The sequence below is a fragment of the Penicillium antarcticum genome (genome assembly GCF_028974205.1).
Source record: "Penicillium antarcticum strain IBT 31339 chromosome Unknown utg000006l_segment0_segment0, whole genome shotgun sequence".
Classification (NCBI taxonomy): domain Eukaryota; kingdom Fungi; phylum Ascomycota; class Eurotiomycetes; order Eurotiales; family Aspergillaceae; genus Penicillium; species Penicillium antarcticum.
This window is the reverse complement of record NW_026695304.1, coordinates 901,093-925,103: the sequence shown is the minus strand read 5'-3', so window position 1 is coordinate 925,103 and position 24,011 is coordinate 901,093. Positions and strand designations below refer to the sequence as shown.

General features: G+C 49.1%; 12 protein-coding genes across 12 annotated transcripts; 9 read left to right on the top strand and 3 right to left on the bottom strand.

Moving 5' to 3' along the window:
* Positions 1-194: 194 nt before the first annotated feature.
* Positions 195-1,301, bottom strand: N7508_006432 (metallophosphatase domain-containing protein; the record flags this gene model as incomplete). Its single annotated transcript, XM_058464498.1, has 1 exon — positions 195-1,301. One exon carries the CDS (start codon positions 1,299-1,301, stop codon positions 195-197), a length of 1,107 nt encoding a protein of 368 aa, XP_058318351.1.
* A 591-nt stretch (positions 1,302-1,892) lies between these two features.
* Positions 1,893-3,819, top strand: N7508_006431 (serine/threonine-protein kinase; the record flags this gene model as incomplete). The annotated part of the gene is made up of 5 exons (XM_058464497.1): positions 1,893-2,047; positions 2,094-2,899; positions 2,971-3,052; positions 3,098-3,332; positions 3,379-3,819. The coding sequence occupies 5 exons, from the start codon at positions 1,893-1,895 to the stop codon at positions 3,817-3,819; spliced, it is 1,719 nt and encodes a 572-aa protein (XP_058318350.1).
* Positions 3,820-4,371: 552 nt separating this feature from the next.
* Positions 4,372-4,933, bottom strand: N7508_006430 (MGMT family protein; the record flags this gene model as incomplete). The annotated part of the gene is made up of 3 exons (XM_058464496.1): positions 4,372-4,513; positions 4,635-4,761; positions 4,819-4,933. 3 exons carry the CDS (start codon positions 4,931-4,933, stop codon positions 4,372-4,374), a joined length of 384 nt encoding a protein of 127 aa, XP_058318349.1.
* Positions 4,934-5,140: 207 nt separating this feature from the next.
* On the top strand, positions 5,141-6,157 carry cwc26 (putative cell cycle control protein (Cwf26); the record flags this gene model as incomplete). The annotated part of the gene is made up of 1 exon (XM_058464495.1): positions 5,141-6,157. The coding sequence occupies one exon, from the start codon at positions 5,141-5,143 to the stop codon at positions 6,155-6,157; it is 1,017 nt and encodes a 338-aa protein (XP_058318348.1).
* A 307-nt stretch (positions 6,158-6,464) lies between these two features.
* N7508_006428 (putative nuclear envelope protein Brr6) lies at positions 6,465-7,910 on the top strand (the record flags this gene model as incomplete). Its single annotated transcript, XM_058464494.1, has 2 exons — positions 6,465-7,535; positions 7,587-7,910. 2 exons carry the CDS (start codon positions 6,465-6,467, stop codon positions 7,908-7,910), a joined length of 1,395 nt encoding a protein of 464 aa, XP_058318347.1.
* A 916-nt stretch (positions 7,911-8,826) lies between these two features.
* Positions 8,827-10,158, top strand: N7508_006427 (uncharacterized protein; the record flags this gene model as incomplete). Its single annotated transcript, XM_058464493.1, has 2 exons — positions 8,827-9,917; positions 9,978-10,158. The coding sequence occupies 2 exons, from the start codon at positions 8,827-8,829 to the stop codon at positions 10,156-10,158; spliced, it is 1,272 nt and encodes a 423-aa protein (XP_058318346.1).
* Positions 10,159-10,810: 652 nt separating this feature from the next.
* On the top strand, positions 10,811-12,454 carry N7508_006426 (trehalose-6-phosphate synthase; the record flags this gene model as incomplete). The annotated part of the gene is made up of 5 exons (XM_058464492.1): positions 10,811-11,102; positions 11,146-11,515; positions 11,576-11,949; positions 11,993-12,335; positions 12,385-12,454. The coding sequence occupies 5 exons, from the start codon at positions 10,811-10,813 to the stop codon at positions 12,452-12,454; spliced, it is 1,449 nt and encodes a 482-aa protein (XP_058318345.1).
* A 2,743-nt stretch (positions 12,455-15,197) lies between these two features.
* N7508_006425 (amino acid permease) lies at positions 15,198-17,254 on the top strand (the record flags this gene model as incomplete). Its single annotated transcript, XM_058464491.1, has 8 exons — positions 15,198-15,384; positions 15,451-15,562; positions 15,633-15,759; positions 15,822-15,979; positions 16,037-16,216; positions 16,273-16,367; positions 16,421-16,792; positions 16,848-17,254. 8 exons carry the CDS (start codon positions 15,198-15,200, stop codon positions 17,252-17,254), a joined length of 1,638 nt encoding a protein of 545 aa, XP_058318344.1.
* A 983-nt stretch (positions 17,255-18,237) lies between these two features.
* Positions 18,238-18,679, top strand: N7508_006424 (extracellular guanyl-specific ribonuclease RntA; the record flags this gene model as incomplete). Its single annotated transcript, XM_058464490.1, has 2 exons — positions 18,238-18,252; positions 18,305-18,679. 2 exons carry the CDS (start codon positions 18,238-18,240, stop codon positions 18,677-18,679), a joined length of 390 nt encoding a protein of 129 aa, XP_058318343.1.
* Positions 18,680-19,675: 996 nt separating this feature from the next.
* On the top strand, positions 19,676-20,392 carry N7508_006423 (glutathione S-transferase family protein; the record flags this gene model as incomplete). The annotated part of the gene is made up of 1 exon (XM_058464489.1): positions 19,676-20,392. One exon carries the CDS (start codon positions 19,676-19,678, stop codon positions 20,390-20,392), a length of 717 nt encoding a protein of 238 aa, XP_058318342.1.
* Positions 20,393-20,937: 545 nt separating this feature from the next.
* Positions 20,938-22,336, bottom strand: N7508_006422 (Zn(II)2Cys6 transcription factor domain-containing protein; the record flags this gene model as incomplete). Its single annotated transcript, XM_058464488.1, has 2 exons — positions 20,938-21,507; positions 21,554-22,336. 2 exons carry the CDS (start codon positions 22,334-22,336, stop codon positions 20,938-20,940), a joined length of 1,353 nt encoding a protein of 450 aa, XP_058318341.1.
* A 777-nt stretch (positions 22,337-23,113) lies between these two features.
* Positions 23,114-23,917, top strand: N7508_006421 (class I SAM-dependent methyltransferase; the record flags this gene model as incomplete). The annotated part of the gene is made up of 1 exon (XM_058464487.1): positions 23,114-23,917. The coding sequence occupies one exon, from the start codon at positions 23,114-23,116 to the stop codon at positions 23,915-23,917; it is 804 nt and encodes a 267-aa protein (XP_058318340.1).
* Between the last annotated feature and the right edge of the window lie 94 nt (positions 23,918-24,011).

The window sequence follows — 24,011 nt, the reverse complement described above, 5'->3', positions numbered from 1 at the left end:
TTTTGATTATATACTTTTGAATTACAGTTATTTGCTATACTAAACTCCGTCCCCCGGGGATCTGGTTGGTGTAGCTTCGTCGCTTGCAATAGATGCTAAGCATAATTCCAAAGTCCCAGTAAATAGCCCAAGCATTAGATGGTCTGTGTGGTGTGATAATAAACAGACCACACACTATGCACGCTGAACAAAGCTCAAAGATTAAAAACCCTAGGTGGGTTCCCCAACTTCCCACTACTGCTATACATACAAGCAGCATTCACCATCCACCCTCCACCGCGACTCTCCCCACCCCAGACATGAGCCCAGACGACTCCAAGGATACCATAGACCACGACTCGCGCCGCATCCGCCCACCCAGACAGATCGAACAGATCACGCAGGAACCCAGCGAATGAAGCCAAGCGACTATGCTTTGCGCGCGGGCGGCGTGACGCACAGAGTCGTTCCCAGGCGCGCTGGGCCTCGTCCCAGAAGATGGGTTCCTGGCCCGAGGATTCGTGGACGTGTCCGAAGACGTGCAGGGTGGGGCGCACGCGCCAGGATTCCGCGAGGAGGTTTGGACAGCCGGTTGAGAAGATGGGGGAGAGGTCGAGGTGGGATTGGGGTGGGGTGTGGGTGACGAGGATGTCTGTTTCTTGGGGAATGGTGCCGGACCAGGCGTCGTGTTGGGGTGGGTAGGTGAAGGCATGTTCCGGGCCGAAGGGGACTATCGCAGGAATTTGGGGCGCGCCGTAAATTGTTAGGGAGCGTGGGCGCGTGCTTGTGAGAGGTGTGGTCGAGGTTGCTGCTGTGGACGAGCCGCCTGGGAAGGTGAGGGTTACGGCGGAGTGTTGGAGGTAGTGGATGTCGCCCCAGTCGATGTGGGAGGCACTGGGATCGTTGAGGGAGTGGATTGAGGCTGTTGATGAGGAGACTGCGGCGAAGGGGGCGGTTGAGTCTTCCTTGTCTTCTTCTAGGCGGGAGCGTACGTCGAAGTAGCTGTCGTGGTTGCCGCAGATGGCGATCTTGTGTGGGTGTGGTAGGCTTCGGAGCCAGTCGACGTTGGCTTGGATCTCGCGCGCTGAGCCATCATTGCTGAGGTCGCCGGCGTGGATGAGCAGGTCTCCATCAGGTATGTCGGGCCATTCTAGAGTGTGGGTGTCTGAGATGCAAACCACTCGGATCGGACGGGCGTCTGGCGGAGGGAGACGAGGTGAACCACGAAGACGGAGGAGAGTTTGATGAACTGGATAGAGCAGAGCTACCAGTGGTGAGGCGATGAAGTAGTCGGGGAGTGGGCGACGATCGAAGGGGCCCATGGTGGTTGTCAAGTTGAAGTTGGAGATGCCTCGGAGGCTAGAAGGTCTGTGACATCAGGAGACGCAAAGGTCAGGCATAACTGGGCAGGTATCTGTCTCTGTACTAGTAGTTGTAGTGTAGTTATAGTTAATAGAAATGATCCAACCGCTAACTCAGACTCAGATATAATACATAGTGATGATGTCCCTCGTCACCACGCTCTAGGCTATTTATTTTCTACTCGATGCGTATTCGCCACCACTTGGCTGCTTGCGGAAGAGAGTTACTTCCGAGACATCTTGACTTTCATCTGCTCTTGTTCCCTTTTTGATATCAATCATCTTGCGATCGATACCTAATAGGTAACGACTGGATTGCTCAGGACGTCATCTCCCACGTCCTGTCGATTGTGGACTGTCGACTGTCAACGTCAACATCAACATCAACGTGAACGGGTCAACCATCGCAACTGTCAGCTGTGCACTGTCAAATACCTCAACATCGTCAACTATTGTCAACTATTCACAGTTCTCACATCTATACTGACGGTGTAGGCCATCCACCGCCTAGAGCCAGCCGTGCCCCGCCTCTCCCTCTCAAATCTCCACACCATGGAGGGAGTCGATCTTACCAAAGCAATGCTCAACAAGGGCAAACAAATGGCCAGTGTCGCTGCTTCAGCTGCCAATGGCAATGGCGGCAAGAAAAGGAGAAAGGGCACTGATTTGAAGCCCATCGTCACCAATGAAGGAACCCCCACCGAATCGTATGTGATGTTTTCATGATGGCCTGGCCCATGCTAACTCTGCCAGCACCGGTGCCGCTCCCAACTCCAAATCTGGATCGCGATCTTCGTCTGCCTCATCGGGCGAGGAACTCGAGGCCACTGCCGAGGAAGAAGACTCTGAAGATTACTGCAAGGGCGGATACCACCCGGTCGCAGTGGGCGAAGCATACAACAATGGCCGCTATGTGGTGGTGCGCAAGCTCGGTTGGGGCCATTTCTCCACGGTTTGGCTATCAAGAGATACTACGACCGGAAAACACGTCGCGCTGAAGGTCGTTCGGTCGGCTGCACACTACACCGAAACTGCGATCGATGAGATCAAGCTCCTTAACCGAATCGTCCAAGCGAAACCATCTCACCCCGGTCGGAAGCACGTCGTTAGTCTGCTGGACTCGTTTGAACACAAGGGACCGAACGGTGTCCATGTCTGTATGGTTTTTGAGGTCCTTGGCGAGAACTTGCTGGGATTGATCAAGCGCTGGAACCATCGTGGTATCCCGATGCCGCTCGTCAAGCAAATCACAAAGCAGGTGCTGTTGGGCTTAGATTATATGCATCGCGAGTGTGGAATCATCCACACAGATCTCAAGCCGGAGAACGTGTTGATCGAGATCGGTGACGTCGAGCAGATTGTCAAGGCGCATGTCAAGGAGGAAGCGAAGAAGGAGGCCAAAGAGGACAACAGGAATGGTCGTAGACGGCGGCGCACCTTGATCACTGGCAGCCAGCCGTTGCCTAGTCCTCTCAACACCAGCTTTGGCAGCTTTGATTTCAAACATAGTTCGTCGAACTCTCATAGCAGTCTCAGCCAGATCGTCAACGAAAACACAGGTCAGTACCCACGCCACTTGCGCTTCTTGCGCCCGATCTTATACCCACGCGCATTTACTCACATATATCAGTACCCGCAGATACCCCGTCAATGAAAGAGCTGCTCGGCGTCAAGGAAGAAGATGAGAAGCAGTATCAGCGCGAGAAGACCGCGTACGTCCTCCCGCACCGTCTCTCTAGCCTGTCTAACAATTACAGTGATCTTCTGGAGCGAGAAGTGTCTGGCATTTCCCTTGATAAAGGCTCTTCCAAGTCCGTCGAAGAAGAAATCGATATCAACATCATCTCCGTCAAAATCGCTGACCTAGGCAACGCATGCTGGGTCGGCCACCACTTCACCAACGATATTCAAACCCGCCAATACCGTTCCCCGGAGGTCATCCTGGGTTCTAAATGGGGTGCGAGTACCGACGTGTGGAGCATGGCATGCATGGTAAGTCTCCCCCTCTATCATCCAAACGACATATCTAACTCTCCAGGTCTTCGAATTGATTACCGGAGACTACTTGTTCGACCCACAATCAGGAACCAAGTATGGCAAAGATGACGACCACATCGCGCAAATCATCGAACTTCTCGGTCCCTTCCCCAAAGCTCTCTGTCTGTCCGGTAAATGGTCCCAAGATATCTTCAATCGCAAGGGCGAGCTGCGCAACATCCACCGACTCCGCCACTGGGCTCTGCCCGATGTCCTCAGAGAAAAATACCACTACTCGATGGAAGAAAGCATGCGCATCAGTGAACTCCTACTACCCATGCTGGACCTCTCACCAGAGAAACGAGCCAATGCCGGTGGAATGTCGTCTCACGAATGGATGAAGGATACACCAGGGATGGATGGGATTGATCTAGGCATTACCCCTGGAACCCGTGGAGAGGGCATTGAAGGCTGGGCTACTGAGGTCAAGAAGCAGCGATGATATGTCTCCCCATTTCTTTAGTCTAGATGGAAACTTCTCTGATTTTCTGCGGACATGCCCTTATGGCAATGATGTGAGTTTTAACGATCTTTTTTCCTTTCCATTTACGGATTGATGCTGGTTGGTTCTATGTGCTTTCTCTTCTCTTCTCTTCTTTTTTCTTCTTTCTTTTGTCTTTTGGGTTTCTTGGTAGTCGGTTGGATGCGCTTGTTTTCGTATACTCATGCCCCCTCCGCGCTTTTGACCTTCCCTTCCCGTCTGACCTTCCCTCACTCATATCTCCCCTATAGACTCTCCTCTCCACCTTATCATTCAGACTATGGATAGGCGACCTCATTAGCGTGTTATTCTCCACGATGTCATTCAATTCTAGATTATAGCCAAGTCCCAATCTACGGATTCGATATTCGTTCCTCATTTACATCATTTCCTTCCATCTACAGTAATGTCGAAGAGCCAATGAAATTCAAAGATGTATGCATGTCGCTTCGAATAGTATCATACTGTTCACGGGTTCAGTAACAATGCATGAATGCCCAATCTCTCGCGTTGTCATGATTCCTCGCTGGGGAGATGGTCTGGGAACCACCCATATCGCGAGAAATCAACATATATCTCGCCCATGCTGTCTGTAGTCGTTTCCACGCCTTCTTCTGCGAGGGCTTCTGCTTGGCGGGCTGCACTGCCCGGTCCGCTGTGTTGTCGTCAGTCGGTGGTTCAAACGGGGTTGGACATTCACATGTGTTTGAAGCGTGGCTAAGTGCCCGAAATTGGATTGAGGTAAGGCACTAAAATTGCAATCGAAGAGAACATACCGGTGTGATATCATTCCTTTCGAATTGATTACCCGCTGCCAGGGTACATTGCTTGAGTTGAAATGTTGACCGGACTCTGCCGCTGGGAGGGACTTTAGACATACTCCGACTTGGCGAGGGCGTTGGGCTATTTCAAGCAGATGGTGTCAGTATATCCATGCATTTTCCGGAGGTTAGTCCGTACGTTCGCCAAGTAGACGTGCGATATGCCCGTAGCTTGTGACTTTGCCCTGGGGGACTTCTTGGATAGCCTCGTAAACTGCATTAGCCCACCATTCCGCTTCTTCTGAGCGGGGCATTATGTTCTTGAAGAGAAATTATGAGCATTCAAAAAATATTGCCAAGGTCTCTTGTCACAGCCTCGACTTTATATCACGAGATAGTGCATGATAGTGCATCAACGGCGCTAGGCAGCATACAGTTCGGCGAAACATTCCTCCGGGTATCAATCGATAAATCACTGAGCTCAGCCTACACTTTACACCCGCATACACAACACCAAGATCATGCCCGGGTCACTCGCCGAATACCTAGCAAAAAACTACCTCACAGCCGACCCGGCAACAGAGCGCCCAAAGAAGAAGCGCAAGAAGACAAAAGCAGTCGACACAGCCGGCTCAGGCCTCATCATCGCAGACGATGACCCGCCCGACATCCGCGCCTCACTAGGCAAAAGCAAGGAAGACGACGAAGACAATCCCTACATCGATCGATCCGCGAAAAGCGCCGAGTTTCGTCGCGCAAAGCAATCAAGCTGGAAAACAATCGGCGGACCCGCACCAGGCGAAGCAAGCGAACAAGCAGCTGCAGACGCAATCCTCGCCTCAGCTGCAGCTGAACGAACAGCCCAACAAGACGCGGAGAAAGATGACGGTCCAACAATTGAAGGGGAAGGAGAGGATGAAGGCGGCGCACGAATGGAATCGGGTGCACGGGGCGGTCTCCAAACAGCAGCGCAGACCGCGGCGATGGTAAAAGCACAAGAAAAACGGCGCAAAGCCGAAGAAGCGCTCTACCGTGATCCGACCGCTTCAAACGAAAAGACCCAAGAAACAATCTACCGTGACGCGTCCGGTCGAATCATCAACGTCGCAATGAAACGCGCTGAAGCTCGTCGCGCCGAGGAGGAAAAGCGCGAGAAAGAGGAACAAGCGCGTGAGGCGCTCATGGGTGATGTTCAGCGGCAGCAGCGGGAAGAGCGCCGACAGGAGCTTCAAGATGTCAAGTCTATGCCTGTGGCGCGGACAATTGATGATGATAATATGAATGATGAGCTGCGGGCGCGGGAGCGCTGGAATGATCCTGCGGCGGAGTTTCTTACATCGCAGCCTGCGGCTGGGTCTAGTGTTTCTGGGAAACCCTTGTATCGTGGTGCCTTTCAGCCGAATCGGTATGGTATCCGGCCGGGGCATCGGTGGGATGGGGTGGATCGCTCTACTGGGTTTGAGAAGGAGTGGTTTGCGGCGAGGAATAAGAAGAGTCGGTTTGAGGCTTTGGATTATCAGTGGCAGATGGATGAATAGATGTCTGTTTAATATTTCTATTGGTGCTGGTCACCTCATGCAGGATCTTTACTGTCTTCGGTTTGCGTAGTTCTTTCGTGGTCCTCCGTATAGTTTGACCTGTTACGAGTTCATTTTAATCTGGCTTTTAATCAGCTGAGAAATCTGGGGTTTCCTTTGTACGGCAATTAAAAAAATCCATCAAAATAAACAGAATTCTCACTTGACCTGTTCATTGTATAGGGTTGCCAAGGTTGCGGCTGCATGTTTACCCCAAACAAAAACTTCCCGCTCTTCAACCTCACCCACTCCCACACTGGTCGCAAACATGGACAGGCGAACGGCCGAAAGTCCAATGGACTTTGAATGGCAATCCAGAGGCCCCGTCGATCCCAACTCTCCCTTCAATCTAGGGACACACGACAAGAAACGTTCGTATTACACCGGGGATGGTTCGAGCGATGTCATCTCACAGATCAATCCCTCTGACAAGCCCCCAGGAACACACAGTGTATTCGATTCTCCCGGGAAACCACAGCTACCTGCTCTCCGCCAACCAAACTCCCAGCCCTTCCTCTTCACTCAGCCCCGACAGTCCGCACCTCTCTCCCCCAAGGCCAAATTCGGCCAACCTGCTTTCACGACACCGCGGAAATTCGACATCGATTTCTCTTCTGGCCCGGAGAACATGTCATCACCTGAATGCGCAGACAATGAAGATACACCCGATCAGCCCTCCAAAACAGGGAAGGCAAGCTCACATTTCAGCTTCCTTGGCCGGTCCAGTCCAGGGCGAGGGGGAATCCCCCGATTGACCCACCACTCCAACGCTATTCAGAATAGGGTACAGAAGCGTCGGAGAAGGGACCAGGAACTAGGCCGAACAGTACGAATCGAAAGCGACGAAGAGAGCGAGCTAGACCAGCCCAACAGCAGGGAAAACAAGGCCGGGAAAGTCGTGAAGAAAGGAAAGCAACAAGAGACAGAGCTGCAAGGCTCGCGGGTGTCAACCTGGTCCGAATTTTTCAGCATGCTCGAGGCACACCCGAATGTCCCCGCCATCTTGTCATGGTGGGCCCAGCTCGTGGTCAACTTGTCGCTGTTCTCTCTGGCCGTGTACGTCGTGTTCGGGTTTGTGTCGGCGATCCGTGGTGAATTCGAGCAGGCGGCGCAGGAAATGTCCGATACCATTCTGGCCGACATGGCGGTATGCACGAAGAGCTACGTGGACAATGACTGCGGCCGACCTAGTCGGGCCCCGGCTCTTGAGACAATCTGCGAGAACTGGGAGCGCTGCATGAATCGAGACCCGGCGAAGGTTGGCCGTGCCAAGGTCTCGGCGCATACGATGGCCATCATCATCAATAGCTTCATTGATCCTATCAGCTGGAAGGCGATTGTGAGTACCGTTCTCCCATGAGTGCGTGGATTACGCTGACCAGATATCTAGCTGTTCTTCCTAGCTACAATTTCAACAGTCACAGTTGTCAGCAACTGGTCATTCCGCTCCTTCAGACACCGTCTACAACAACAGCACTACGCACAGCACCCCCCACAACAACAACAACCCATGCATCCACAGCTACACCATAACCCCGCCTTTGGCTACTACGGCCAAGACCCTCGGCAAAACCAGGAGATGAACTACGGCGAGAAGCAGGACCCGCCAATGCTGCTTGAGAATACCAAGTCCATGGACTTTGTCACCGAGCGCAGTCGTGATCGTGAGCAGCACCTTCGGACGCCGAGTCCCACCAAGCGCAGGTTTGCATAGACCACAGCTTAGCATCTAGTTCTGGGTCTTGGTCTGGCGTCTTGTTTTACATTGTTGGGTTTCGGTAGCATAACCAGCAGGGATTGCTGGGTTCGGGGGTTGGTTGGTTTTGTTTTGGTTCATGGACTGTATACCATTGTCATGGGTATTTCCTTTCTTGTATTTCCTCAATTTGATATTTGAAAGAGCTATATGAGCCTCTGTCCTGTCATTATTCTACACAGCTTTACTAGCTAAAATCTCGTATGAAACATCTTAGCATCAAATATATATCCAACACGAAGCTCGGCGAACAGCCCCAATGAGCCACTCCAAAAATTTTCCTGTCCCATTTCCATTTGGCCGATCATCTATTCACATGCATTCAAATATTGTCGAATGCATACTTGACTCATTTCAATATCATCACGTTCGCCGATGCCGAGCCGCCCAACATTCGCCGACGGTTCGGCCACCGGCCATCGGCGGCCAAAACCCATCGATCGCCTTTGCCACGGGGCGACCCGAGTATACTCCGATGCACCACCTACAGAACAAAGTATAGCACGACGCTGATTTGCCCATCCGTTAACGGGTCTGCATGTCCTCTGACAACAAACTCCCGGTTCCGATCTTTGTCCTCGGCGATTTGTGAGTCCGGTCCACTGCACGTCAAGTGCCAACCACGCCTTTGATGCATTCAAAATGGCCGAGCAAGGAAAGGTTTTACTGAAAATTAATCGTAACCCACTATTTAGAACAGTTAAAGACGGCGTTATATCCAGGCATTTAGTAGTCATAGAGATATTTCCAAAAGCAACTTGTACGTTTCCTTCATTCATTCTATCATTTGGCATAGCCCTTGTCTATACACCTATACATCCACCTGCACATCTACCTACCTATACACCGACACCAAACAGACCCAACTCAAAGAATGCACCATGAACCAAAAATCCCCAGCCAAGCCTCCTGCCCAGAAGGAGGCCTAACAGGCAACCTCGTCGTGCTAGGCAGTTTCAGTGCGATAATGGGCGGCCTAGGGCTGATGAACAGCATAGGCATTTATCAAGCCTGGATCTCCACACACCAACTGTCCCACATAAGTGAAGGCCAAATCGGCTGGATATTCGGCATCTACAACTTCCTCGTCTTCTTCTGCGGTATCCAAATCGGCCCGATCTTCGATATAAAGGGTCCGCGCATGCTCATGTGGTTTGGATCCAGTTTGCTCGTGGTTGCCTTCGTCTGCATGGGCTTTTGCTATGAGTATTGGCATTTCCTGGTTGTTATTGGGATCCTGGGTGGAATGGGGACCTCGTTTATTTTTATTGTTCCGGTTGCAAGTATTGGGCATTTCTTTATTAAAAGGCGTGGTGCGGCGACCGGGCTTGCGCTGGCTGGTGGGAGTATTGGGGGCGTCATCTTTCCTTTGGTTTTGGAGAATCTTGCGCCGAAGATTGGCTTTGCTTGGGCTAGTCGGGTTGTCGGGCTTATTACGCTGATTCTCCTTATTCCTGGTTGTTTGCTTGTGAAGGCAAATTTCCCGCCAAAGGTTTCGTCTAAGCCTTCGTTGAAGACTTTTCTTCCTGATCTTACTATCTTGAAGGATCCTGTGCTTGCTTTGACGACTATTGGGGTTTTCTTTATTGAATGGGGGTTTTTCATTCCGCTTGAGTATATTGCTTCGTATTCGATTGCGAGTGGTATTTCTCCCAAGTTGTCGTATCTTATGGTTGTCTTTTTGAATGCCGGTTCGTTCCCTGGTCGTTGGCTTCCGGGTATCGTGGCTGATCGCATTGGTCGCATGAACACTTTAATATCGACAAACATTCTTTGTTTAATTGCTGTGTTGGGTATTTGGATGCCTGCAAACGGGAACGTTGTTGCTGTTATTATCTTCTCTGTTGTGTTTGGATTTGCGAGCGGGAGTAACATCAGCCTTGTCCCCGTTTGCGTGGGAGAATTGTGTCCTGTTGAGAATTATGGGAGGTACTATACAACTGTGTATACCATTGTTGCCTTTGGGTAAGTTTCCACCTCTGATTTTGATGTCTTTTTGGGTTGTATGGCTAATATTCTGATTAGGGCATTGACTGGGGTTCCGATTGCTGGTGAAATCATCCACCGCTGTGAGGGAGAGTATTGGGGGTTGATTGCTTTTGCCGGATGTGCATATGCAGCAGGATTGAGTTGTTTCATTGCCGTAAAGTTTTTGCAGAGGCAAAGAGGCTATTCGGAGAAACAACTGGAAACGACGGGAGTTTAGGGCTTTGAATGCCCTGACATGGCCATGACGACATCTATGAGATAAAATAAGCATTTCAACAATTCATCAGTATATATCAAAGAATAAAAAAGATTTCCAGTTCAACCTCACTCTTCGTCAATATACCAGAGCTCATAATTGTGTCCATAGTGCCTTGAACCGTGGATGTGGGTTTCATACATTGTTTTCGCCTTTGGTCTCTTTCTCGCCGCTGAATTGCCCGTTTCTGAGCGCCACAAAGTATTCATCTAGATCACAGAAATTCCGAGGTGTGAAGAAAGCCTATGGCTCATGGGACGTAGGCAGAAACGAATCGGTAGTTGAGGGGGGTGATCTTCCCGATGTATGTAACCCGTCAATCAGACTGGAAGCCGAGGAATGCGATTCAACCGAAATTTTTCTTAAAGCAGAAGTGTTATTAACTTGATCCAACCTATCATCAAAGAAACGTGGACAAAATCGGCCGCAACATATTCATACTGACGCAAATTTGCCATTTGCCATAGCTGGGGCAAGATGTAACTGCAGGCAACATCTTGCCTTTGAGCTTTTCAATAGTGATATATCCCTTGGTACCTACTTTTATATAACTTCTAATTGCTATTTCCCAACAATTATTCTCAACGTATAGAATCCCATTCGGCATACCGGTATGGGGCCAACCAGCGATCCTAAGCGGAACATCATCATCGTTTCGAATCGCCTTCCGCTGTCCATCAAGCGAGTAGAAGGGGGATTTGAATCATCTCTCTCCAGTGGCGGTCTTGTCACCTCTCTCTCAGGCCTGACAAAGTCCACTCAATTCCAATGGTTCGGCTGGCCCGGTATTGAACTCAAAGATCCGGCAGACAGGGAGGAAGTGACAAAAAGCTTGAAAGAGCATAATGCGATCCCTATATTCTTGGACAAGACGTTAGCACACGAGCACTATAACGGATTCTCGAGTAAGATTTCTGTTCATGCCATTGGAATATCGCTGACCTGCAGACCGTATTCTCTGGCCAATCCTCCATTACCAATCCGGTGTAAGCTTCGATGACACCCCATGGCAAGCATATAGACGAGTGAACGAACTGTTCGCCGATGCGATTGCAGATGCCGCAGAATGTGGAACCCTGATCTGGGTTCACGACTATCACCTCATGTTGTTGCCAGAGCTTCTCCGTAATCGCCTGCAAGAACAGGGCAAAACCTGTGCCATTGGGTTCTCCCTCCACACGCCCTTTCCAGCAGGAGACTTTTGGAGAAACCTCCCTGTTCGAAAGCACCTTATCGAAGGTCTCTTATCGTGCGATTTGATTGGGTTCCACACCGACGAGTATAAGCAGAACTTCATCGACACCTGCGCCAGTCTTCTGTGAGTGTCAGCCCTAACCTCCCCGCACCAATGTGACAACACATTCTCATACCTCACCAGCGGTGCACGTACCGAGATTGGAAATCAGATCCAGTACAAGAATCGCCTCGTCTGTACGGACAAATTCATTGTCGGTATCGACCCCCAGAAATTCACAGAGACCCTGGCACAGCCGGACGTCCAGGAACGTATCCACACTTTGAAAGAACGGTACAAAGGTGTCAAGGTCATTGTTGGCGTCGACAGACTCGATCACATCAAGGGTCTCACGCAAAAATTGAAAGGCTTTGACGCTTTCCTTGATGACCACCCCGAACTGGAAAATAAAGTCATTCTTATCCAAGTTGCCGTGCCAAGCCGCGAGGACGTAAAGGAGTATCAGGAGCTCGAGAGAGAATTGTGTACTATGGCTGGAAAAATCAACGGCAAGCATGGTTAGTGATTTGTCTTGCGATTGGAATCATACTGACCGTCCAGCCACCCCTGAGGGTACTCCACTGCTATACATGCATCGCTCTGTACCGTTCACTGAGCTCGCAGCATTGTATTCTATAGCCGATGTATGTCTTCTTACGTCGACACGAGACGGAATGAACCTCGTCTCATTCGAGTACGTCGCCTGCCAAAAAGAGCGTCATGGCGTTCTCGTACTCTCAGAGTTCGCCGGCGCTGCGTCGTTTATGTCCGCCGGTAGTATTTCATTCCACCCCGCCAATACCACTGAAATGTCCGAAGCGATCTTCGCTGCGATCAACTTGAGTCCAGAGGAACGTAAAATGAAGTATGAGCATCTCCGGGACTTCATCAACACGAACACGAGGTATGGAGATTCGATTTCCAGCGATTGTTAGTTGCTGACTCATTTTCAGTGCGAAATGGGGACAGAACTTCATCGACAAGTTGTCCCACCGCTGTAGACGATCTGGCGATACTTGTTGATTGGTCTTCGAGGGTCAAGCTGCCAAGGTAAAAATTAAATTGTCAGGTTGAAATCTCCAAGAAAGACCCGGTCGAGTCATGTGCCTCTTGCAAAATGTACGTTTGAAATTTCGAAGCGGAGGTTGGATGTATACTCGAAGATATTAGCGCGGAAGTGCGTGATGCCTCATCAACTGAGAAATGTTATTCTATGAACCAACCACGTAAATTATCGAATATACACGTAAAACGTTGAATTTGCAATCTTCATGTTACTTTTAATCATACTCTGCAATTTGAGCTACTTTATCCTCAATTTGCATGCAAGAGAGGCTGATAAACATCTTGTTTGACGACCATCCCGTCCCAACTGAGGCCCCTAACACCCAAATCAATACTTCCAAGCCACTCAGCCCTCACTTGACTACCCCGTCACTTCTCTTTTTGCTCTTTCCGGGCTGCATCATTTGATTTAAGCCAATGAGAGCTCGTTATTTGAGCGTAAGTTCACATCCTCCGTCCTCACGTCTATAAGTTTCTTCCTCTTCTTCTTCCCCTTCTTCCTCTATTCTCTCTCCCCATGCCTTGTTGCAAACTTTCATGTTCTCTGCCCTTTTTTCTTTAATTTTTCATGATGCGTGACATCGTTCTTCTTTTGTTTCTTCTTCTTCCTCTCCTGCTCCTCTTTCTTTTTTTCCTTTCTCTCTTTTCTTTCTGTTATTTCTTGTTTCCTTTGTATTTCTCTTTCCTGTGTTGCTGGGTTTTGTTTTACTTGTGCTTCATTTCATTGCATATCTTGAACCCTTTTGTTTTTCCTTTGCTCACTCATCTCTCGTATCATGCTGGCTTTTGTATCAACTGGGCTCGAAGGGATTTTGTCGGTCACTTTATTTTGTATTTCCTTGCCCCATTCTTGCCTACTGCTGTCTTCTCATTTGTATTCTTATTTCTGTTGAGGAATTTTGTCTTTCCTTTTCTTCCTTCTTTCCTATGATGCAGCTTTTTGTCTTACTTTGAGCTCAGCTCTTCTTGTGTTCTCTTACTCATGTAACACTTTTTTCTCTTTTTTTCTTGCTTGGTCTTTCTCTGGCCATTTTTGTACTTGGATCATTGATTCATTCGAGGGTTGTGGGGTCGATGATGACCAAAGAGAACAGAGCTGATCATCTTGATGACAACCTCACTACCACCAATCTGAGACAAGTTATCCCACAGCCCTCGTTTGCTTCATTCCAATTCTCCATTCTGCAACCTCCACGATATCTGTTTGTCCAATGCTGATGATACCTCGATGAAGATACAACATGACCTACAAGCTTGACTGCTCTGAGGACTTGACTTGACACTACACTCTGAGCGGTTCTTTTGTTCGCAACCAATGCCCACCTCGTTCCCAGTTACTGCTTATACTTCCCCATTGTTGATCCCCACTCCTCACTGCACTCGTTTCCCATGTTCCCAAATCACTTGACAAATCGGTTGGTCCTCTTCAAGACCGTGGGTACCATGAAGACTTGTTCTTCATACTGAACCACTATGAAAGATAAACCTTAACGCCATTCTGAGACCATCTACCCTATCATGCCAGTTTATCCCATCCCCTACAGTTCCCAATTCACCACTCTGTTGACACTCTTGAATTCTACGGCCTTGAAGATACAAAGAGAGCTGCTGACTCACTTTGAAGAGATTTGAAGATTGAATGAGCCAATCTACCCCATTGTGCCTGCTTGTTGCACGCCCTTCTCACATTTCCCCAATCCCCTTGACCACTCCCTTGATCCTCTTGAAGACCGTGGACATTATGATGAGGTAGTTTTTTCTTTCTGACTCATTCGGAAGACACAAGTTTCCAATACTCTGGGTCCACCTACCCCATCGTGCGTCTTACACCCCTTCTGTTATCCAAACTCACTCACCCCTCCGTTGGTCCCTCGAGGATTGGGATTTTATGATGATTAACCAAGGCCTGACAATCTCTGAAGACACAGCCTTGTGATTCAGAGCCCACCCCATAAGCTGTTACTTTCTCACCCGTCTTGTATCCAATTCCTCTGCACCACTCGTTGATTCCCTGAAGACCGTGGGAGACGATGATGATAACCAATGCGATCTGACACACTCTGAAGAGCACTTGTTCCTGATCTGAGCCACTTCATCCCACGACGTCTGTTTGTTTTGATTAAATCCCCAATATAATGTACTTCATGAATGTCAGTTTCATAGTTGATAACCTTATTTTCAGCCCCACGTGGCGTAGTCCGTGCACCCATCTAGGTACAATCAGGTACAAATACAGACACATAGATAGGCGGCAGGGACAAGTACCATAATTGTAGCTGGTTGTATTCGTTGCAATGACTTGTTCTCCGAATAAATGTCCCGCGGTACATGATGTCTGGTTTCTGCCAGCTTTGGTCACGAGTCTATACAAACGCGGTCGCGTAGAAGCCCTCCGCCAAAATATGCACCATCATTTCTTCCAATAGATCTCAACTCCAATTCCATACTCGGACAACACCTTTCCCCCGACTCCGTTATCTCCAAAGATCGTCAGAGCCAAATGAGCTCCACCCGATAACGATGCGCCCGCAGCTTATCACGACATCACCAGCAAATGACAATCCCGAATACCTTCAATTCCAAGCCCCGCTAGGAAAGCCAGTGACAGCGAAAAAAGAAAAAAAAGAGACTTCCTTCATCCCTCTGATACTATCCTCCAAAGTGAACATCGTCCTTTGAGTATAGGACAAACCACCCACAAATGATCGACAAAGGCGACACATCCGTCACGTACAGAGGTCCGCTCAAAGATGACACCAGCAACAGCATCAGCTCTCAAACAGGAAATGAGAGCAACCGACAAGATGAAGAAACAGCAAACGACCCCCTCTCAGCGCCATTGAAGCGGCAGCTTAAATCCCGACACTTGCAGATGATCGCGATCGGAGGTATGACATGCGCCCACATGCGACCGCAATTTATTTTTCTGGACGCATTGATTGACCTCTTCATAGGCATCATCGGCCCCGGGTTACTAGTCAGTTCGGGCAATGCGCTGCATGAGGGTGGGCCCGCCGGAGCTCTTATCAGCTTTTCACTTGTCGGCACTATTGTCTTCTTCGTCATGTACGTTGGTTAAAGCATACTTGATACTCAGATGGGGATCATCGATGCTGATGCTGATGGGTGTGTATAGGCAATCCCTGGGCGAGATGGCGACTCTCATTCCTGTTACCGGGTCTTTCACTGAATATGCGGAACGGTTCATTGATGATTCGCTTGCGTTTGCGTTGGGTTGGGCATACTGGTATTTATGGGTTACTGTATGGATTGGTTGTTGTGAGAGGTATGGATGTGATCGCATGCTGATGTTGAATGCTGTCAGGTCCTTGCGAACGAATACAATGCCATCTCGCTTGTTATTGGGTATTGGACCGATACTGTACCTCAATGGGCATGGATTCTGATCTTCTGGGTTATGTTCCTTACGCTGTCTAATCTTGGGATTCTGGCATACGGAGAAATGGAGTTCTGGTTGTCACTGTGAGTTGCCGGATATTTGAATGGGAGGTGCGGATTGTGCTAACTAATACTCTGCAGTATCAAAGTGTTGGCCTTGATCGTTTTCTTCATTCTCGCGATTTGTATCAGCACTGGTGGAGTTGGACCTCGCACCATCGGTTTTACATACTGGCATGATCCCGGGGCATTTGCGGATTCGATCAATGGCGTGGCGAAGACGTTTGTGGTTGCGGGGACACTATACGCTGGGACTGAAATGTGGGTTCCCGAGTGTCGCAACGATGGGCCGTGCGATGAAGCTGATGATGAGTTAGGGTTGGCATCACCGCTGGTGAGTCAGAGAATCCGGCGAAAGCGGTCCCAAAGGCAATAAAGCAGGTATTCTGGCGTATCTTGATTTTCTATATTGGTAAGTATACGTGATGGACGACGCAAATGTGACATCCGCTGATCCATAACTAGGAACTATATTTTTTATCGGAATCCTCATCCCATGGAACGACGACAGGCTTTTAGGGTCTACCTCCAAGACGGCCAGCTCTCCGTTGACGATTTCGTTGCAAGATGCCGGCATTTTACCGGCTGCCCATCTCATCAATGCCCTCATCGTGATCAGTGTCATCTCGGCAGGCAACAGTTCCCTATATGTGGCATCGCGAACACTGCTCTTCATGTCCCGAAATGGAAAGGCGCCGCGGTTCATCGGTCGTACCAATAAGCTGGGGGTGCCATGGGCTGGATTGATATTTACCAACGTCTTTGCTTGCATTGTGTTCTTAGGACAGTCATCGAGTGCTGGAAAAGTTTACTCGGCCTTGATTACACTCTCAGGAGGTAAGCAGCCATTCACCACCCCAATTGACTCACGCTAATCAAAGACTCTTTATAGTGGCTACTTTCATCGTCTGGTCAGTGATCGGAATTGCCCATATCCGCTTCCGTCAAGCTCTCGTCGTCCAAGGGCAAGACCCATCAAGACTCCCATACCAAGCGATCTTTTACCCCTGGGGAACATACCTTTCGCTGGCAGCCAATGTTTTTCTGATTTTCTTCCAAGGCTACACGTGCTTCCTCAATCCTTTCAGCTCAACCGACTTTGTGATCAACTATATCCTGCTTCCAGTGTTTGTGCTGTTCGTCATTGTTTACAAGTTTTGGAACAAGACCAAGCTTGTCAGATTGGAGGAGATGGATATCTGGACTGGGAGGAGAGGACTTGCAGATTCTGAGGAGACTGAGACTCCAAAACCAGCGAAGAGCTGGTGGGCTCACATTTATTCGATAGTCATTGGGTGAACAGAAGCTATCCCTTGCCGTGAACAATACCCGAATGGCAATATTCAATTTTGCAAATTGATTTCCAACTTTACCGAGGCCATGTGATAAGCACGATAGCAAGTCCAACCACCAAAAGCAATACAGAGTAAGTGGTGTTCAGAGCCATGAAGTCCACTTGGCATCCATCGGGCACTCCCGAGTCCCAAATGATATACTTCGATCAGCACGGAAACCGTCGGAGCAAAAGTGAGGGGAAAACACTTTATGCCAAGCAGAAACAATGCGACCGAGAAAGCGGAAAGGATTCACGTCTTGTGGAGTCAAACCCCCTACGCGAAGCTCTAGAATCTCAATTTACATACTCGAAACCCGATTCCTCGCAGATGCCGACAACCCGATACTTCACCCCACAACAGCCACGGAAGAACTGGCCGTTAGATCAACATCGTGGGCAACAGATAGGGCTCCTATTGGCCGGATAAAGAGAAGGGAGCCCCCTGCGCTAATCTGAGCTGCATGAGTCTAGTCAGGGTCTAACTAACTACATAGCGCCCGGAAACGTGTCGATCGCTATTCGGATAGCGCGCGAGGAATTGCAGAAACCCTATCACCGTGCAATTCTTCACGTCGTGTTGGTTCGGCCAATCAAGGATGTTAGGTTTCTTTGTTCCGGGTTTTATACCGACGGTTCTGCAGATCGGCGGTGATTCCTAACTTGGTATGGATTCAATTAACCGGGCGGAGGAATTGTTATGCATGACTTCTTCACCAATGAGGCTGTCCATGTTTCAATTTGGGGAATGTAGCAGTGCATGAAGATGATGCTTCGCTTCGATATTGGATTGATTGATGTATCGGAGATGTCTCCTGCTCCGCCGGCGGGTCTATATAAAAAGGCTGTATCCCCAGAAGATTGAACTCCAGCAGAGACGAAGAATCCAAGAACCAGCCGAGCATCTCAATTCATCTCCCTCCAATCACCAAGTCTACCCAATCCCAAGATGCAGTACACAAAGGTACCACCCCAACACGAATCTCCCAGGAGAAAACAAACTAACACCGAAACAGCTCTTCGCCCTCGCGGCCGTCTTCGTCTCCAGCACCCTCGCGGCACCACTAGATGCTGAAGCCCGTGCCTGCGCCTCAACCTGCGGTTCCGTCTGCTACACCAGCAGCGCCGTCTCCGCCGCCCGCAACGCCGGATACAACCTGTACTCTGCCGGCAGCACCGAGAACTCGTACCCACACGTCTATCACAACTATGAGGGCTTCGATTTCCCTGTCTCGGGAACATACTACGAGTTCCCCATTTTGAGCAGTGGAAAGGTCTACTCTGGTGGTTCACCCGGTGCGGACCGTGTTGTCTTTAACAATAACGACCAGCTGGCTGGAGTTATTACCCACACTGGTGCTAGTGGAAACAACTTTGTTGCGTGTACTTAAACTTTGATCATGGGGTTGAATTCAATTGGATTGGACTGGATTGGATTGGATTGAATTGAATTGAATTGAATTGAATTGAATTGAATTGAATTTGGATTTGAAATGAGCATATTCAGATGAACAGGCCGTGATTAGGGCACCGGGAATGTAGGAGACCGACTTATCATGTTGACAGGACATATGGAGTAAGATGTCAGCATGTAAAGGAATTCGTTTTTCTGGGTATCATAAGGCAAACAACAATCGACACTCACATTTGTGATGTGGGACTTGTCGTCGTTGGGGTTTGATACCCATGATAAGGCTAAAGACCCGATGGACTGAAAAAAAGATGTAATACTGCACTGCATATAATTTCTATTATGATCTCGCCGATGCTTGGATCCTTAAGTTATGGATGTTGTGATTGGACGTGTATTGAATAAAGCTGATCGGAGAGCCTGCGATTCTTCAATGAAGGCAAGACCAGAAGCGCCTGAGTAATTAGACCGGTCTTGTCTTGTGGTGGTGAGGCCTACCAGTTGCGCCTAGCACAAGAATTGTTTCCAAATCCATGACAAAAAGAGTTGAGATAGCCAATTGAAGTCATGCGCGTCTCATTCTATCTCACCAATCCCATTTTAACCAACTTGTTTATAGATCGAGTGTTGGGAGGAGCAAGTGGGGGCCCTCGTAACTCGGCCCCCGTAAAGACCGAGCCGCCCCCAGATGAATAAGCTGAGCCTTGCAAATGCGGACGAATCACGGGCGAACCACGGCCGAGAGTTCGCGGACGAAGCTATAATGGGGAAATCGTACTTTTTCCTTGGAAACATTTGGTCAGCTTGAGTAATCAGCCGATGCTCCAAGCCCCGGATTAATAATGGCATTGGAACACAATAGGACCGACACGAAAGGCTAAAGTGGAGAAGCAACGAAGTATAAAGCAACATCATTTCCAGATAGCATCATCGTAACACTCAAGCACATCATCAAAGCACAAAACAAGACCTAACAATGTCCTCAACTCTCAAACCCATCAAGCTCTACGGAGGCATTCTCGGCCCAAACCCTCTCAAGGTCGGCCTCATTCTCACAGTCCTCGAACTTCCCTTTGAAAGCGTCCCGGTCGGCTTCGCGAACGTCAAAGGCCCAGAATATGTAGCCATCAACCCCAACGGACGTCTACCCTCAATCCACGACCCAAACACCGACCTGACAATCTGGGAAAGTGGCGCCATCATCGAATATCTAATTGAACGCTATGACACCCAAGAGCCCCGCAAGCTGAGCTTCACGCCCCGCAGCGCCGAAGCCGAGCTCGCCCGCTCATTCCTCCACTTCCAGATTTCTGGTCAGGGACCCTATTACGGCCAAGCTTTCTTTTTCAAGATGTACCACTCTGAAAGGATCGACAGTGCCGTCGAACGATATGTCAATGAGGCTAAGCGTGTCACTGGTGTACTAGACCAGTGGCTTGCCAAGGAGAAGGAAGCTCACAAGGAGAACCTCGGTGATGGGCCGTGGCTGGTTGGGAATAAGATGTCTTATGTTGATATTGCTTTCATTCCTTGGCAGCGTGGTGCTCACATTGCCCTTGCTGAGGAAGGATTCAATGCGGAAGAGTTCCCTCATGCTAAGGAGTGGATTGAGCGGATGGCTTCTAGGGAGCCTTTGAAGGCTATTCTTGATGATGCGGATGAGCAATTGGCTCAGGCGAGGAAACAGAAGTGATGCATTGGATTAATGAGGATGATAATTCCGCCAATACAGATCTAGTGGGAGATCTGCAGCATACGAACACTGATCTATCTTTGCATTCAATTATTTCTCTTTACTATAGGCAGAAACATTAGTGACGTTCGATGATTGATTCACGCTTTCAAGACTAGCAACAGACTGCTCTGTAGTTACCAAGACTTTCCCGGCAACGGTCCAAGAAAGTAGTTCAACATTCATCTGCTTACTCTTTATCTTCCTCAACCTCTTAATCCATTCCATGGTGTATACATCCGCGTTCCGAACGAGAAGCCCTGAATGCCTCTCCCTGAGCTCAACATCCACTGCCTCTCGATGTAGTTCTTTTCTTCAGGTTCTAAAAGACGAAGTCCTTCCTTCCAAACATCCTCAACATGAGATTGCTATGTATACGCACTAAAGCAACGCCGATCACGAAATGAAGATCAAAAAAAAGCCATATGCCATCCAGTACCACCCGAATTGAAGTCCGCAACGCAATTATTCACCGTCCATGTTCCCATGCTGAGTGAAACGCCGATCTAGTACCCATGAATCTGGGCGCAAATTGAAAAGAGTTCCCGACCAAACTCGTCGGCTTTCTCCAACCACCGGTCGACTCTGTCCCGTCGAGTCGCCGAGCCGGTCTCGGCATCACGCCAAAGTTCTGAAATCGCAAGTTTTCCATCTGACCAGCGAAGCAAATGAGCATTATATTCCTGTTCCCAGGCTGTGCGATCGTGTCGTCGCCATAGGGCAGTACCATCTGGGACAAAAGCGCCGCGCAGTTCTTCCGCCACGTAGTTCGGGATTCCCTTTTTCCAGTTGTAGATGTTGGTGAAGAGATACATTGTGAAAAGAGTCCGGCGCTTGGCAGAGGTCAGGATCCAAGATTCCCAGGTAGGTCGGGTGTTGGACTCCTCGGCCTCCGATGTGATTCCAGTCCGGGCACAGATACAAGCTATCTCCTGGAGTCTGACATGGGATTCGAATTCACCTTCTTCGTGCTGGGACATGGCGTAGATATCGAAAGGGGAGAGATAAAGTGCAATCATGTAGGTGAGATACACCTGGAAAGTACACAGGCGATCCATTTCACCTGGCTGTGGTCCCTAACAGGTATTAGCTTGTTCTGGATACCCTCTGGGATTAATGTACCTGATCGTAGATATTCTTCATCTCTTGGTGGATTTCGCGCTGAATAGCGTGGACGTCCTCTTTGGCGTGGTTAAGGAGGCGAACAAGGCGGAAGCACTTGACCAATGGTTCTTTGATACCGCTCGATAACTGTCCATAATGAATGTAGTGAGGGGCGACGTAGGAATTGAGCTTCGAAATCGTGAATTTGAGATGGCGCTTGATAGAGTCGATGGTAAAGGGCATGAGATCCTTTGGGGCTGACTCAGTTGACATGGTCAGGTAAGGACGTGTCCAGCGTGTCGCAATATCATCGGCAGTGGGCATTGGGATGAGATCTTGGTTCTCGAAATCCAAGTCTGGCTTGTTCCAATCAGCTGGTGGGGCGATCGGTAGCTCAATCAGTTCGCTATGGTTCTCCATCTTGACTGAAAACGGGGCAATGTCAGATGAGTTGTAGAGGCTGTGAAAGGAATGTGTTTCAATCAAAGAAGAGTCGTCAGTGCGCTTCAGTGCAACTTGCGACGAAGAACCCGTCGATGTGGAAGGAGGGCGTTGAATGTCAGTAGCTACTGACGCGGGTGGAATATCCGATGATAAAGTCTTGTCGAATGTCGTGTCAACTGACACATACACCCCAGCCGGATATTCACAATTTGTTTGCCGAGTCTTGCAACGTGAGCAAGTAGGCTTTTTTAGATCACATCTCACTTTCGATCTCTCACACTGAGAGCAAGTCTTCTTCCGAGGAGGAGCTAACCCCCTTCTTCGCGGCCGCGAATTAGGGAGTTTTGCTTCATTCATGCGCGATTACCTAGATTGTGCATATATACTCTTGAGGTTCCCGTGGAAGTGAACGCTTTTTTATATCACTTCAGCGCGCCGAAGTTAGCCTCATCCGAACCGTCTCTAAGATCAGTTATGTCTCAGAGCTGCATCCCAGAAATCATGATAGTTAAATATATATGTCAATCTTGTAGGTGTAGATAGAGGAGCACGGAAGAGAAGGTGGTGATTCTAGTCCTTTATTTATGGCGGTCATGTGATGACACATGACCTCATGATAATCGATGAGAGCAATGATAGATATACTGCTAACAATGACCTAGGTATGTATCATAGTAGGCAAAACAAAGCAAGGAAGAGACCTCGTATTGGAGTTACATAACAATAACTGTTCGTCGAACACGTTGCAGCTCAAATCTGCCGAATATCGCGCATGCTAGCACGTACAATAAATAGTATTGATTATCTTACGATGACCGTATGCAGATTATCGACTGTAAGGAAAGATAAAAAAGCAACTAAAATAAACAAGATATATAATCTTTTTTGGAAATGCTGATATTCATGGAGCTCTACGTCGACATAGAGGGAAAAGATCGCCACCTCGGAACTCCGAACCAAACCCAATTGCTCCCGCAACTATAAAAATGCTCAGACCAGCTCCAATCCAACTTTTCTACAACACGACAACACCCATTGGATATTTACTTTGGCCAGAGCAAACCTGTAAGCCAAACCAACTTTACCCAAGCAACTATATTAAGCCAACCCCCACCACCATCAGCAACCACAACCATGCCCCAAGTCTACACGACAGACCACTCTAGCAAAGTCCTCCAAACCCACAGCTGGCGCACAGCCCAAAATTCAGCGCCCCATCTCATCCCATACATCAAGCCAACCGACAGAATCCTCGACATAGGCTGCGGGCCAGGGTCAATAAGCGTCTCCCTAGCAAAACTCGTCCCAGAGGGATCCGTCACAGGCGTAGAATACGTCTCGGACCCACTCCCTTCAGCACGCGCCCTGGCCAGCGCAGAAGGTGTAACGAACATAACCTTCCAGGAAGGGGATATCCACTCCCTGCCCTTTGAAGATAACGTCTTCGACATCGTGCATGCGCATCAGGTCCTACAACATATCGCTGACCCTGTACTTGCATTGCGGGAGATGAAGAGGGTTGTTAAAACTGGGGGTATGGTTTCTTGTCGTGAGTCTGCGGAGTTGAGTTGGTATCCTGAGAATGAGGGGATTAAGTTGTGGAGGGATGTTACCGAGCGGATGCAGAGGGCTAGTGGGGGACATCCGCATCCTGGACGGATGATTCATTGTTGGGCTTTGGAGGCCGGTTATGAGAGGGGGGATGTTAAGAGGGGTGCTGGGGCTTGGTGTTTTGGAAGTGATCAGGAGCGGGAGTATTGGGGTGGGAGTATGGAGGGGCGGGCTAGGGAGTCTGGGTTTGCCCAGAGGATTGTTGAGGAGGGGTTTGCAAAGGCTAGTGATTTGGAGGCTATTGCGCAGGGTTGGAGGGGATTCGTTGAGGATAAGGACGCTTGGTTTGGATTGCTGCACGGGGAGATTTTGTGCTGGAAGTCATAGGTTTTGGGATCTGCTGGGTACGAGGTAAAGCTTAGTTTGGATAAAGTGTTGTTTTGAAGGAATGCAATAGCATATGCAATATCGATGTAAACCC